This window comes from Gavialis gangeticus, unplaced genomic scaffold, assembly GCF_001723915.1.
Source record: "Gavialis gangeticus isolate Ggan-Ray unplaced genomic scaffold, GavGan_comp1, whole genome shotgun sequence".
Taxonomy (NCBI): Eukaryota; Metazoa; Chordata; order Crocodylia; family Gavialidae; genus Gavialis; species Gavialis gangeticus.
The window spans coordinates 25707429-25718059 of NW_017728993.1; the positions used below are offsets into that span (position 1 = coordinate 25707429).

The 10631-nt window shown below is 63.8% G+C and overlaps 2 protein-coding genes across 2 annotated transcripts in view; one reads left to right on the top strand and one right to left on the bottom strand.

The window, feature by feature from the left end:
* Nucleotides 1–1514, bottom strand: part of TOE1 (target of EGR1, member 1 (nuclear)) — a 6104-nt gene extending 4590 nt beyond the window's left edge. The window contains exons 1-2 of the mRNA XM_019501400.1: nucleotides 1205–1514; nucleotides 340–380 (exon numbers count right to left, since the gene is read on the bottom strand). Of these exons, the coding sequence (XP_019356945.1) occupies nucleotides 340–380; nucleotides 1205–1315 (152 nt within the window). The 5' untranslated portion in view covers nucleotides 1316–1514. The remainder of the gene's footprint in view (nucleotides 1–339; nucleotides 381–1204) is intronic.
* Nucleotides 1515–1716: 202 nt separating this feature from the next.
* The window catches only part of MUTYH (mutY DNA glycosylase), a 9915-nt gene continuing 1000 nt past the window's right edge, over nucleotides 1717–10631 (top strand). Inside the window, exons 1-16 of the mRNA XM_019501401.1 lie at nucleotides 1717–1946; nucleotides 2384–2502; nucleotides 4413–4546; nucleotides 4837–4876; nucleotides 5753–5826; nucleotides 5914–5955; nucleotides 6033–6104; nucleotides 6281–6394; nucleotides 6760–6857; nucleotides 7131–7275; nucleotides 7838–7925; nucleotides 8343–8537; nucleotides 8861–9006; nucleotides 9419–9592; nucleotides 9725–9775; nucleotides 10331–10506. Coding sequence (XP_019356946.1) covers nucleotides 2391–2502; nucleotides 4413–4546; nucleotides 4837–4876; nucleotides 5753–5826; nucleotides 5914–5955; nucleotides 6033–6104; nucleotides 6281–6394; nucleotides 6760–6857; nucleotides 7131–7275; nucleotides 7838–7925; nucleotides 8343–8537; nucleotides 8861–9006; nucleotides 9419–9592; nucleotides 9725–9775; nucleotides 10331–10465 — 1620 coding nt within the window. The 5' untranslated portion in view covers nucleotides 1717–1946; nucleotides 2384–2390 and the 3' untranslated portion in view covers nucleotides 10466–10506. The remainder of the gene's footprint in view (nucleotides 1947–2383; nucleotides 2503–4412; nucleotides 4547–4836; nucleotides 4877–5752; nucleotides 5827–5913; nucleotides 5956–6032; nucleotides 6105–6280; nucleotides 6395–6759; nucleotides 6858–7130; nucleotides 7276–7837; nucleotides 7926–8342; nucleotides 8538–8860; nucleotides 9007–9418; nucleotides 9593–9724; nucleotides 9776–10330; nucleotides 10507–10631) is intronic.

A 10631-nucleotide genomic window follows, 5' to 3' on the forward strand; every position in this document is an offset into this window, starting at 1 on the left:
GCCCCAGCCCCAGCCCCAGCCCTGCAGTTGGGCAAGTACAGGACAAGTGCCAGGTGCTGGTTGGTGCCATTCATCTCCCATTCCTGCCTCAACTCTGCTCCCACCTCGCTCTGCCTGGATGATTTCCAGAATGAGCAGAGCCCCCAGCCTCAGTCAGACAGACCAAAGGAGATGAGGAACCCAGATTGGCATCAAGGGGAAGGCATGAAGCATCTGGTACCGAGTCACCTGATCACCCTGCCATACCCAAGCCTCGAGAGGCCGTGTTTCAGGACCAGTGTGAAAATGGATGAGAACAACCCATACTGCTCCATCCCGGGGTGGCAGCCACTTACTTACTGGTTTAGCAGGCTTTTCCTCGTTCCGAGGCCGCTTAGCTCCTGCAGAGAGGGAAGACTGGATTAGTCGGCTTTGTGCCATCTCCTCCAAAGCCTGATGCGAAGAGGAAGATCAGCTTCTTCCCACAACGGTCAGGGAGCAGTGAATCAGAGACCCAGCTCCACTCTGAGCCCTCAGACATTTTTGTATGAAGAAAACTCTTCTTCATCAAAAGGGATTTATTGTTTACTCTCCCTCGCAGTACAGCTCGGGGTCATAACGTGAGACCAGTGGGCAGGAAGTTTACTTAACACTACTTTTTTGGTTTTTGCACAGCGTGTGGAACTGGTGGCCACCAGACGCAGTGGAAGCTGAGATTCACAAAGGGATCGGCCACGGTCTCAGGACTGAGGGGCACGGCCTCCGCTTCCTAAACCTGCAGGGCTGGAGGCTGCGAGGGGGAGCAGGGGAAAACCCTGCTGGGATCCAGGTCGCTCCCTGCCAGCTGCCCCATGATGCATGACACCGGGTCAGATGGAGCTGGGGCCTCGCCCAAGAAATACCACGTCTGGCGTTCATTGGAGGCAGGTCCCACCTGCTGCATTTTGTAAACCCAAAAGGCAGCTCAGGGTCCCCACCAGGCCCTCGGGAAGGCCCCTGAAATAGCGACCCGGCCACACGCTAAACGCAATGAACATCCGGATAAAACACGGAACGGGCCACGCAGTTATCACACAGAATTACGGCAATACCTTTGGGGCGGGTTCCCGACCACCTCAAACTGCACCGGGGGGGCGGGATGGGACGGGACCCGGCTGGGGGGCGGGGGGACGGCGCAGGCTGCCCCGCTCGTGGGCTCACCCCTTCCCACCCAGGAGCCGCTCACCGTGTCCACGGCCACGAAGCTGGAGGTGCGCACGGCCAGCAGCATGGAGGGCCACAGCTCCTTGAAGTTGTCGTTCTGGACGTCCACCACCGGCACCCGCCAGCCGGGCATCGTCCCGCCGCGCTCGCCCTGCCCGGGACGCACGTGTGGGGCTCAGGTCGTGCGCAGGCAGCCTCCCGGGATAACCTCCCCGGGGGGCCTTCTCCCCCGCACCGCGGACGAGGGCCCTGGGAGGCGCAGACTCACGAGGCCGCCACCACCGCGCTCAGACCGCCACCATGCTACCACTTCCGGGGCATTCCGCTCGGGGTCCTTCCTTTCTGCCGTCGCGTCGGGGCTGCCCGCGCAAGTGCCCAGTCGGCCCGCTCCACCCTTTCGCGGTCGGCCTCGGCCCACGACCCCGCTCGGCGCCCGCACGCCGGGTCTCCGCCCCGCTCGGCGCCGTTTGGACGCGACAGGCGTTTGCCTCGGGCAGCCCCAGCAGGGTCCTCGTGGCTGAAGGAAGGGCGGGGAGGAATCCAATGCTCTGATTGGTGGCTGGCCCGCCAGTCCGTCTGTCAGGAGAGCTGATTGATCAGTGCACCGCTAATCCCGCCCTTTCCCCCCTCGGAACGAGAACTCGCCCGCCCGCCTCTTCCGCCCTTCCGGCGCTCGTTCTGATCGGCTCCTGTTCATCGGTGAGGGAGGTTCTGATTGGTCCCCGCGACACGGAAGTGTTTTCCCGGGAAAATTCAGCGTGCGGGTAAAGGGGGAGCGTTCGGTGCGGGCGGGAGCTGCGTCGGGGTATGCAGGGCCCGGAGGCTGCTAGCCTCTCATTTCCCGGGGCGCACGGTCCACAGCCCGTAGCGCACGGTCCACAGCGTACGGTGCATAGTCCACAGTACGTGGTCTATGGTGTGTGGTCCACAGCCCCTAGTCCACAGTGTGCGGTGTATGGTGCATAGCGCAAGGTCCACGGTCCACAGCATGCGGTGCATGGTCCGCGGTGCGTGGTCCATGGTGCATGGTCTTCAGTGCGTGCTCCGCGGGCCAGGGTGTGTGGTCCATGGGCCAGGGTCCCCGGTCCACAGTGCATGGTGGATGGTCTGTGGTCTGCGGTGCCTGGGAGGTGGCTGCGTGTCACTGCTGTTCCCCGGGGGGCTCCTACGTCCCCTAACACCTGCCTCCCTTTGCCCCCAGCCAGGCCATGGGCAGACTCCGAGCAGCAGCTGCTGGCATTGGGCGCAGGCCGCAGCCGGGCACGGGGCCAGCGAAGCAATCGTCCGGCAGGTGCAGGGAGATGGCGGTGCCCCAGAGAGGTGATGTACTGGGAAGTGCTGGAGGGGCTGGGATGGGACACCAGCAAACGCAGGCTGCCACCAGTCACTCCATTGGAGGGTGACCTCTAGGATGCATCTGGAGGTGACCAAAGAGTCTGGTCCTTGAGCCACGGACCTGCCCGCAGAGGCAGCAGGTCTTTCCGCAGGGGAGAACAGGGAGCAGGCTGGGATTCCTTTCCTCTCTGCTTCGGGGGGCAGGGAGACGCCTCACCTGGAAGCAGGCTGCTGCTTGGTTGAAGTTGCTGCGCCGTTGGAGTCATTCGGCTCCTCCCAGCTCTTGTTGTCGGTGTCTGTTTTCTTGAGTTCAGCTTTTAAGCGTGTCCTTGTCGCCTTTTTGGCAAATAGCAGCAAAGCCTGCCTGCGAGTGATGCTGGCTTGGTTAGTTCAGCTCCTGTGAAGCATTGATCTGGCTTGGCCCCAAATTCCCTGCTCTCATGAGAACACAAGAACTGCTGTGGACTGGGTCAGACCCCAGGGCCATCTTGCCCAGCATCCTGTCACACCGTAGCATAGAGCGGAGGCTGGAGGGAGAACAACTGGGTCCAAGCAGGGTTTCCCCCCATTCCTCTGCCCCTTGCAGCCTCCAGCACTGAAGGGCTGATGCAGAGGCTGTGCCTCTCGCTCCCCTGCTCAATAGCTCCTGATGCGCCTTTGCTCCTGCACGGGTCTGATCCCTTTGAATCCGGCTGGCCTCTTGTGTTCCCCCACATCTGGTGGCAACGAGTCCCCCCTTTAATGCCTCTCTGGGTGATAAAGAGCTGCCTTGTGTTAGCTTAAAACTTCCTACCTGCTGGTTTCAGGCTGTGGCCCCTCGTTCTTGTCTGGTGAGAGACAGCCAATAATAAATCCCTAGCGACTTTCCCATTACCGTTTAACAGTTTGTAAACCCTTATTGTGTACCCCGTCATGCGACCTGGCTTTAACACATGGCTTCAAGCATACAGCCTACGGGCTGGATCTGGCCTGCAGGGCAGGGTCATCCAGCCTGCAGACTTTGCCTTGATGCTGGGTGCAGTGGGGCATCTTGCTGTAGTGGCAGCCAAGTGCCCAGTGGAGCCCCGGATTGGGCACCGTGCATGTTGGGTCCACGATGCGGGGCTGGGGCAGGGGGAGGAGCGTCTGTGCCTGATCCAGCCTGCGGGGCTGGCCCTGCGGCGTCCGACCAGCCCGTGAACTGTTCCCATGCCACTTGTCGGGCTGGATGAGTTTGACAGTCTTGCTTTAACGCCCACAGGGGAGCTCAGCTCCCTGCCTTCTCAGACCTCTGCCTTGAGCACTCTTCTCTTGCAAGTGGTACTGCGGGGCTCCTTGTTTTCAGTACCTGCCGCTGTACCGTGCTCTGTTTGCTGACTGCGGCAAACAGGGTCAAAGTGGCATTATCCGAGGCAGTGGGGGCCGACCATTTTGGCAGGCGTGCCCAGGTTGGCCACCTCTCATCTAAGTGAAGGCCATTTGAGGGTCATGAAAGGCGCATACAGAGCAGTCTTTGTTGTGATGAGCTTTGCCTTGTTCTGATGAGATGCACCCCTAGATGAGGGTGTTGTGTTAATTGCTTCATTGTTGTTTAATCTCATGGTTCTCTTCCGTCTTGGGATTGGGTGGGTGGAGGGGTTAGTGGATTGCGTTCAGCATATGGGAGCCTGGAGGAAGGGGCCCTGAGGGGGTTTGCAGCACGTAGAGGCCTGGGAAGCAGCTGGTTGAATCCTGCTGAGTCCTGGTGGTGCCTGCGCAGCCCTTGGGAACCAGCGTGGCTTTGTGGTCGCTGCCGTCTTCGTCCTCGTGGTTTCTCCAGGCAGATGGAAAGTCTCTTTCCTTCTTTCCCCACTTCTCCATCCATCCCTTTAGCCAGTGGCCCCGATCCTAACTGGCATCTCTGTGCATGTGCGCAGGAGCGAGCTGTCCAGCGCCTGTCCAGCCGTCTGCCTTCCATCTTTTTGTCGACGCAGCTGAGATCGAGGCCTTTCGGACGTCCTTGCTCGCCTGGTACGACAGATGCAAGCGGGACCTTCCCTGGAGGAGACTGGTAATGCAGGATGGGGTCGGGCTTGGGTTCTCTGTGGGGCAAAGGGACAGGGACAGGGCCACGTCCTTGGTGCAGCCGTGGAGCTGCAGACAGATTGGCTTTCCGGCCAGTGCTGGTCTCCAGTCCTGAAACCAGACGTGCTGGTTTCCCGGTGTGTTTCCATTCAGTGCCGCGTCCTCCTGAGGCAGGAGATCCTGGGTCCAGCTGTCTGGTTCAAGGTTCCCAGGCTGCAGAGAGGTGTTTATTCACCCTGAGATATGGACTCTCCTGTTCCTTCTCTCTCCTTGCAGGCCGTGAGTGAGCCGGACGTGGACAAAAGAGCATATTCAGGTGAGACGCGTGTAGCCTGGGTTGTCCCCAAAGCCCTCTCTTCTCTGATTACCGGGGCGTGCTGGCATGTGGAGGGATGATCCTTAGCTCGTGGTGGAGGAACAGCAGCCACGCGTGGACTCGGTCACACCCCTTTCTAAACCCGCCCGCAGCAAACATCCGCTGAGGCCCCTTCAGAGGCCAGCCCGTATGTGCCCACCTGCGCCTGAGCCCTGCGGGTCTGTGGCTTGGTCTGAAGCACGGCAGCAGCCTGAGGGAACAGGCAGGTGCTTGGGATGCACTTCACAGCCCCAGTGCTGAGCCTGCCTCAGATACATGCCCCTGCCCACGCGTGCATGCATGTGTAGGTACCATATTTACTTGAATCCCAGACAGGGTATTTTCCCCCATTAACATGTCCCTTGTCTTGGATACGAGGACTAGGGAAGCTCCGACCCCAACCTGCTGCCTGGGGTTGGAGTTCGAGATGCCTATTTCCCCCCACTACTCACCTGCCCCTTGCAGCCTTTGCTCCCTGCCACCTCTGCCCCCTCTCTCTGGGGGGCCAAGCTGTGTGGGGGGGGATCCAGGTGGCAGGGAACAGGCCATATGACCCCCTGCTGCTTTCCGTGCTATAGTTGAAGGTGACCCCCAGGTAACCCGACTCTAGACACGGGGAATTCGAGTGTGTGTCTGAATTGTCAGCATCTAGAACCTCATTCTGGCGGGGGGTCATCTTAAATTTGAAGCTGTTTTGGATTTGGGTAAATACGGTAGATGTAGGCCAGGCCCTGGGAATCTCTGCTCCCCCCCAGTTCCCCAGGACAGGCAGGGACATGGCATGAGGGGACGGCACCTCGCGGGCCCCTGCGATGGTGTTGCTTCCTCTGCCTGCAGTGTGGGTGTCAGAGGTCATGCTGCAGCAGACGCAAGTGGCCACAGTGATGGACTACTACACCCGCTGGATGCAGGTGAGCTGCCCGCCTGCCCCGGGGACCCCTGCCCAGCCCCTGCCCAGCTGTCCCCCGCTAACAGCCCCCTGCTTCCTTTGCCCGCAGAAATGGCCGACGCTGCAGGCGCTCGCCGACGCATCGCTGGAGGTGAGTCCTGGAGGAGCGGGTACGAGTGCTGCTCTTGGTCTCTCAGCCCCGTAATGCCTCGCGCTCTTTTGGGACAGGAAGTGAACGCGCTGTGGGCCGGCCTCGGCTACTACTCGCGGGGGAAGCGGCTGCAGGAAGGAGCTCGCAAGGTACCTGGGGTGGGGGGGGTTTCCTCCTGCCAGCAGCTCCCAGGGGAAGCCCAGCACCGCGGTCCCTTTGCTCTGTCACCGGGGGGTCACCGGGAGCTCCAGCTGGGCTCTCAGTTGCCGCCTCCTCGAGTCGGGTGTCCTGCCCTGCTGTCTCGCCGATTCCCTCCTGCCCCCAGGTGGTTTCCGAGCTGGCAGGTCGGATGCCCCGGACGGCTGAGGAGCTGCAGAAGCTGCTGCCGGGAGTGGGGAGATACACAGCAGGCGCCATCGCCTCCATCTCCTATGGGCAGGTGATGAGAGTGTTGCCCAGGTGCAACTGCAGCTGGGGATTGGGGCCCCATGGGCGGCTGTTCTGGTTCTACCCCAAGTGGCACCAGCTCCTCATTGAGACCTGGCACGTCCCGGTTGCCCGCCCTGGTGCCCAGGCCGTTCTGTTGGGTGCAACATCTGAGGACCAGCCAGGCTCTCCCAGGGGCACCGGGTGTCGAGAGGAGGCCTCGTGCCGCAGCCTGGGTCTGGGGTGTCTGTGCCCAGCCCCAGCCTGGCCTTGTTGCCTGGCCTTGCTCCTCATGCCAGAGGGGCGCAGGCCAGGCCAGCTGCCCTCCCAGCCTGCGCGCTCCTGCCCGGTAACCGCTGCCCGTCTGTGTTGCGCCAGGCCACGGGCGTGGTGGACGGGAACGTGACGCGGGTCCTGTGCCGCCTACGATGCCTCGGCGCCGACGCCAGCAGCCCGCCTGTCACCGAGCACCTCTGGTAGTAGCTGCACCTCGGTCAAAGAGGCGAGGGGAGATGGGGGGCATATGGGACGGCACGGTGCTGGCTCCTGCCCCAGCACAAATGCACCAGCCTGGTCGGGGTGACTGAGGTGGGGCTTGTAGGGGGTCTCAGGCCCCCTCTGATCTGGGGATGGCTGGGGCAGGGGCGGGCTCTGCTCTGCCTTCGTAGAGCAGGCGGGCTGCTCTTGTCCATGTCGCTCGCTCCTTTACCAGGCCACCCACACCCACTCCTGCTGCCATTCCCTTGCAGGGGCCTGGCCCACGCGCTGGTGGATCGGGCCCGGCCCGGCGACTTCAACCAGGCGCTGATGGAGCTGGGGGCGACCGTGTGCTCTCCCAAGTCCCCGCTGTGCACGGAGTGCCCCGTGCGGCCGCACTGCTGGGCACAGCGCAGGGTAGGTCTGGGCCTGGCCAGAGGATTCGGGCTTGCGCGTGGCCCAGGGGTCGAGGGGGCAGCTCTGCCACGGGCTTCCTTCGTGGCCCTGGGCAAGTCCCTTTGCCTTGTGGGGTCTTTGTTTCCCTCCCTGCCTAACGGAGCTGCGACTTGCTGAGGCCTGAGGTCCCCTCCGGCCCTGTGATGCCACGACCACAGACCTGCCTTCCTGCCGGGCTCGGGGCCCCCGTCAGCAGCAGGGACCGATGCCTGCGGGGAATGGCTGCAGGGGCTGGGCAATCTCACCCTGGGGCTGCGTCATCCCCAGGGCAGCATCTGCATGTCTCATCCCTTGCAGGCCTGTCTGTGGACTGGATTGGGCCCTGGAGCCAGCACCAGTGCCCTGGCCCATTCCCATCGGGGCAAGCCCGTTGTGCTTTAAGCCAGGGTCACGCCGTTGCAGGGCATGATGGCAGGGGGCTGCCCACACCACACTCCCCATGGAGCTGCCAGGCTCTGTGGGGGCGGGGAGCTGGGACAATTGGACCCACCGCCCCGTCGCTGACCCCCGTCTCCGTGCACAGGTGGAGAAGGAGCTGGAAGTTGCCTCCAGGAGACTGCTGGGAAAAGCCCCCTCCAGCTGCCCCCCGGGGCCTGACATCGAGGAGTGTGGTAGGTGCGGGAACGTGGCCGCCCCATGGGGAGGAAACTGCTTGTGCCCCTTTGCTCACCCTCTGCAGGGTCCTATCTGGGGCGGGGGGCAGTGGTCTCGCAGGGACCAGCCGTGTGCTGGAGCCAGGCAGGACAATGGGGCAGCTTCAGGGTCTCGTAGAGGGGGGTTTCCCTGGGCAGAGCGCTGGGGTTGCGCTGGGAGGGGCAGTGGTGCCCGGCAGCGAGCTCTGGGCACGGTGGGAGGAGGCAGGGCAGCCTCGGCGGGGTCTCACCCCGCAGTCTCTGCCCAGGCTGGCCGAGGTCCCCGTCTGGGGTCCAAATTGTCGGCTGCCAGAGCAGGATGCACTGACAGTGGGTGACGGGTGCTCGCCAGCAGGGGAGCGGTGCGGGGGTCACGGGCTGCTCTCATGTCTGCAGCCGCCGGCGCCTTGGGGAGCTGCCCCTTGTGCCCCCCTGCCTCGGAGCCATGGGACGGCAGCCTCGGCGTGGCCAACTTCCCCAGGAAAGCCGCCAAGAAGCAGCCCCGGGCGGAGCGGACGGCCACGTGCGTGCTGGAGAGGAGCGGCCGCTGCGGGGAGCCGGAGTTCCTGCTTGTGCAGAGACCCGGCTCAGGTACCGGGCTCCGAGGGCCCCGGCGATGGTGGGAGCTGAAGGGGGGCGGCTCCTTTCTCCAGAGAAACAAAGCCCCTTCCTCATTGCAAGGCAGGCCAGCAGGACCCCGGGCGGCGTCCCCACGAGCGCAGGGAGATGTCTTTTCCTCTCAGTTCAGTGCCTGCTGCACTGGGACTGCTCTGGGGCCTTGTGCTTTGAGGAGGAGGTGGGCGAATTAACGAGTCCAGCAGAGAGCAACAGAAACAGGCACCGAGTTCAGGCTCTCGGTTCCCGCTGGCAGCCACGGGGCGTCCGTCTCGGGTGCTGAGACCCGTCTCCCCCAGGCTTGCTGGCGGGGCTCTGGGAGTTCCCCAGCCTGCTCGTGGCCCCGGGGCTGAAGGAGAAGCAGCAGAGGGAGGCGCTGGCAGGGCACGTCCAGGCCCAGACGGGCACGGCCATTGCAGCAGGGCGCCTGTGGCACGTCGGGGAGGTGAGTCGGGCCGTATGGGGGTCAGGGCCCTGCCCTATGGGCCTGGCCACTCCGACCACTGGGGGCAGCTGCCACATGTGTCTGGACAGATGGGACCTTGCCCCAGGGCCCTGCAGCACTGGGAGTGGGGTAGCAGTCATGACAGGTTGCCAGTGGGCTTCCTGGCACGGTGTGTTGGCCGATTTTTCGAAAGCCTGGTGGGGTCTTTTGCACCTGCTCCATCCTCCACTGCCCTGATTATAGGGTTCCTGGGTTCCCTGTTCAGCCCCAGTGCCCCGCGTCCCTCAGCCAGGTCCTGCCACTCGTTGCCCCGAGGCTGAGAACAGACACAACTCGGCTCACTCATGGTTCCTCCCTCCCCACCCCCCCTGCCCCGCGGATGCTAACGCCCCTTTCCCCCTCTGCATCCCAGGTCGTCCACGTCTTCTCCCACATCCACCAGACGTACGTGGTGTACTCCCTGCTCCTCGACGGCCCCGGGGCCGTGGCACCGGTGAAGCGGGAGGAGGAGCCGGAGCTGCCGGCGTCCCGGTGGGTGACAAAGGCTGATTTCCAGGCAGCCGCTGTCTCCACGGCCATGAAGAAGGTACCTAGGGGCAGAGTGCCCAGCCGTGCGTGTCCCTTCCATGCTTGGGGTCTCCTGCTCTGCACGCCGCAGCCGTGGGGGCCAGCAGGCTCCCCTCCCCGGCCAGCAGGCTCAGCCCTGGTCTCCCTGCAGGTGCTGAAGGCGTGTGAGAGGCAGAGCCACGAGGAGAAGCGACCCCGCATGGTGAGGACCTCGGCGCGGGCACAGCCAGTGTCTGGGACCGCAGCGCGGCGCATCTCAGCCCGGCCCTGCGCGGGTAGAGCTGGGGGAGTCTCTTCTTTCCCCCGTGTGCAGGGCACAACCTGTCTGTGGGGATCCCCTTGGCATCTCTGCTTCTGCCCCAGGGTCTCAGACCTTGATGGGCTCCTGCCCTCCCCCTGGGGCACTTGAGTTCAGTCTCCTGGAGCACTTTGCTCCACACCTGGGGGTCACAGGTGGGGCCAGGAGGGGATTTTCTCCCCTTGTGGGGGGCACTGGGGGGTGCCAGCGATGTTGCCGGTACTGGGAAACCCAGAGGTCCCTGGCTGGGGGCTGGCTCTCCCACTCGGGGGCAGACCCAGGACCCCCTGTGGGGTCAGGGGCAGGGGCAACTCCTCCCCCCCTGGGGGTGGTAGGGCCTTTGTGCCACGTAGCTGTGTGGCAGGGTTTGCCCTGGCTGTTTTGAGGGACTCCTTGCCTCCATGGTCCCACGAGCGCAGGGCACTGGCTTTTTCCTCCATCCTTGGACCCTGCCCCCAGGTCTCCAAGCGGAAGCGGGGTGCCGCCCTCGAGGATGCCCCCCGCCCGCCTGGCCAGGTGAAGGCGGAGACGGCTGCAGATGGCAGCCTGGCCAGGGGACAGCTCTCCCTCCACACCTTCCTCAAAGCAAAGTGACTGCGGTCTCCAGCTGGATCGGTTGGGATTGGAGCCCACCGGTGAGTCCTGGGGCGCAAGCGGTGGGGTGTCATCCCCCGTTCAGTGTGCGGCTGGCCTCCCTGCGCTCCAGGAGCCGGGGGGCAGCCTGGATGCCCCACAGGCACCAGCTGCCCCCCCCCCCCCC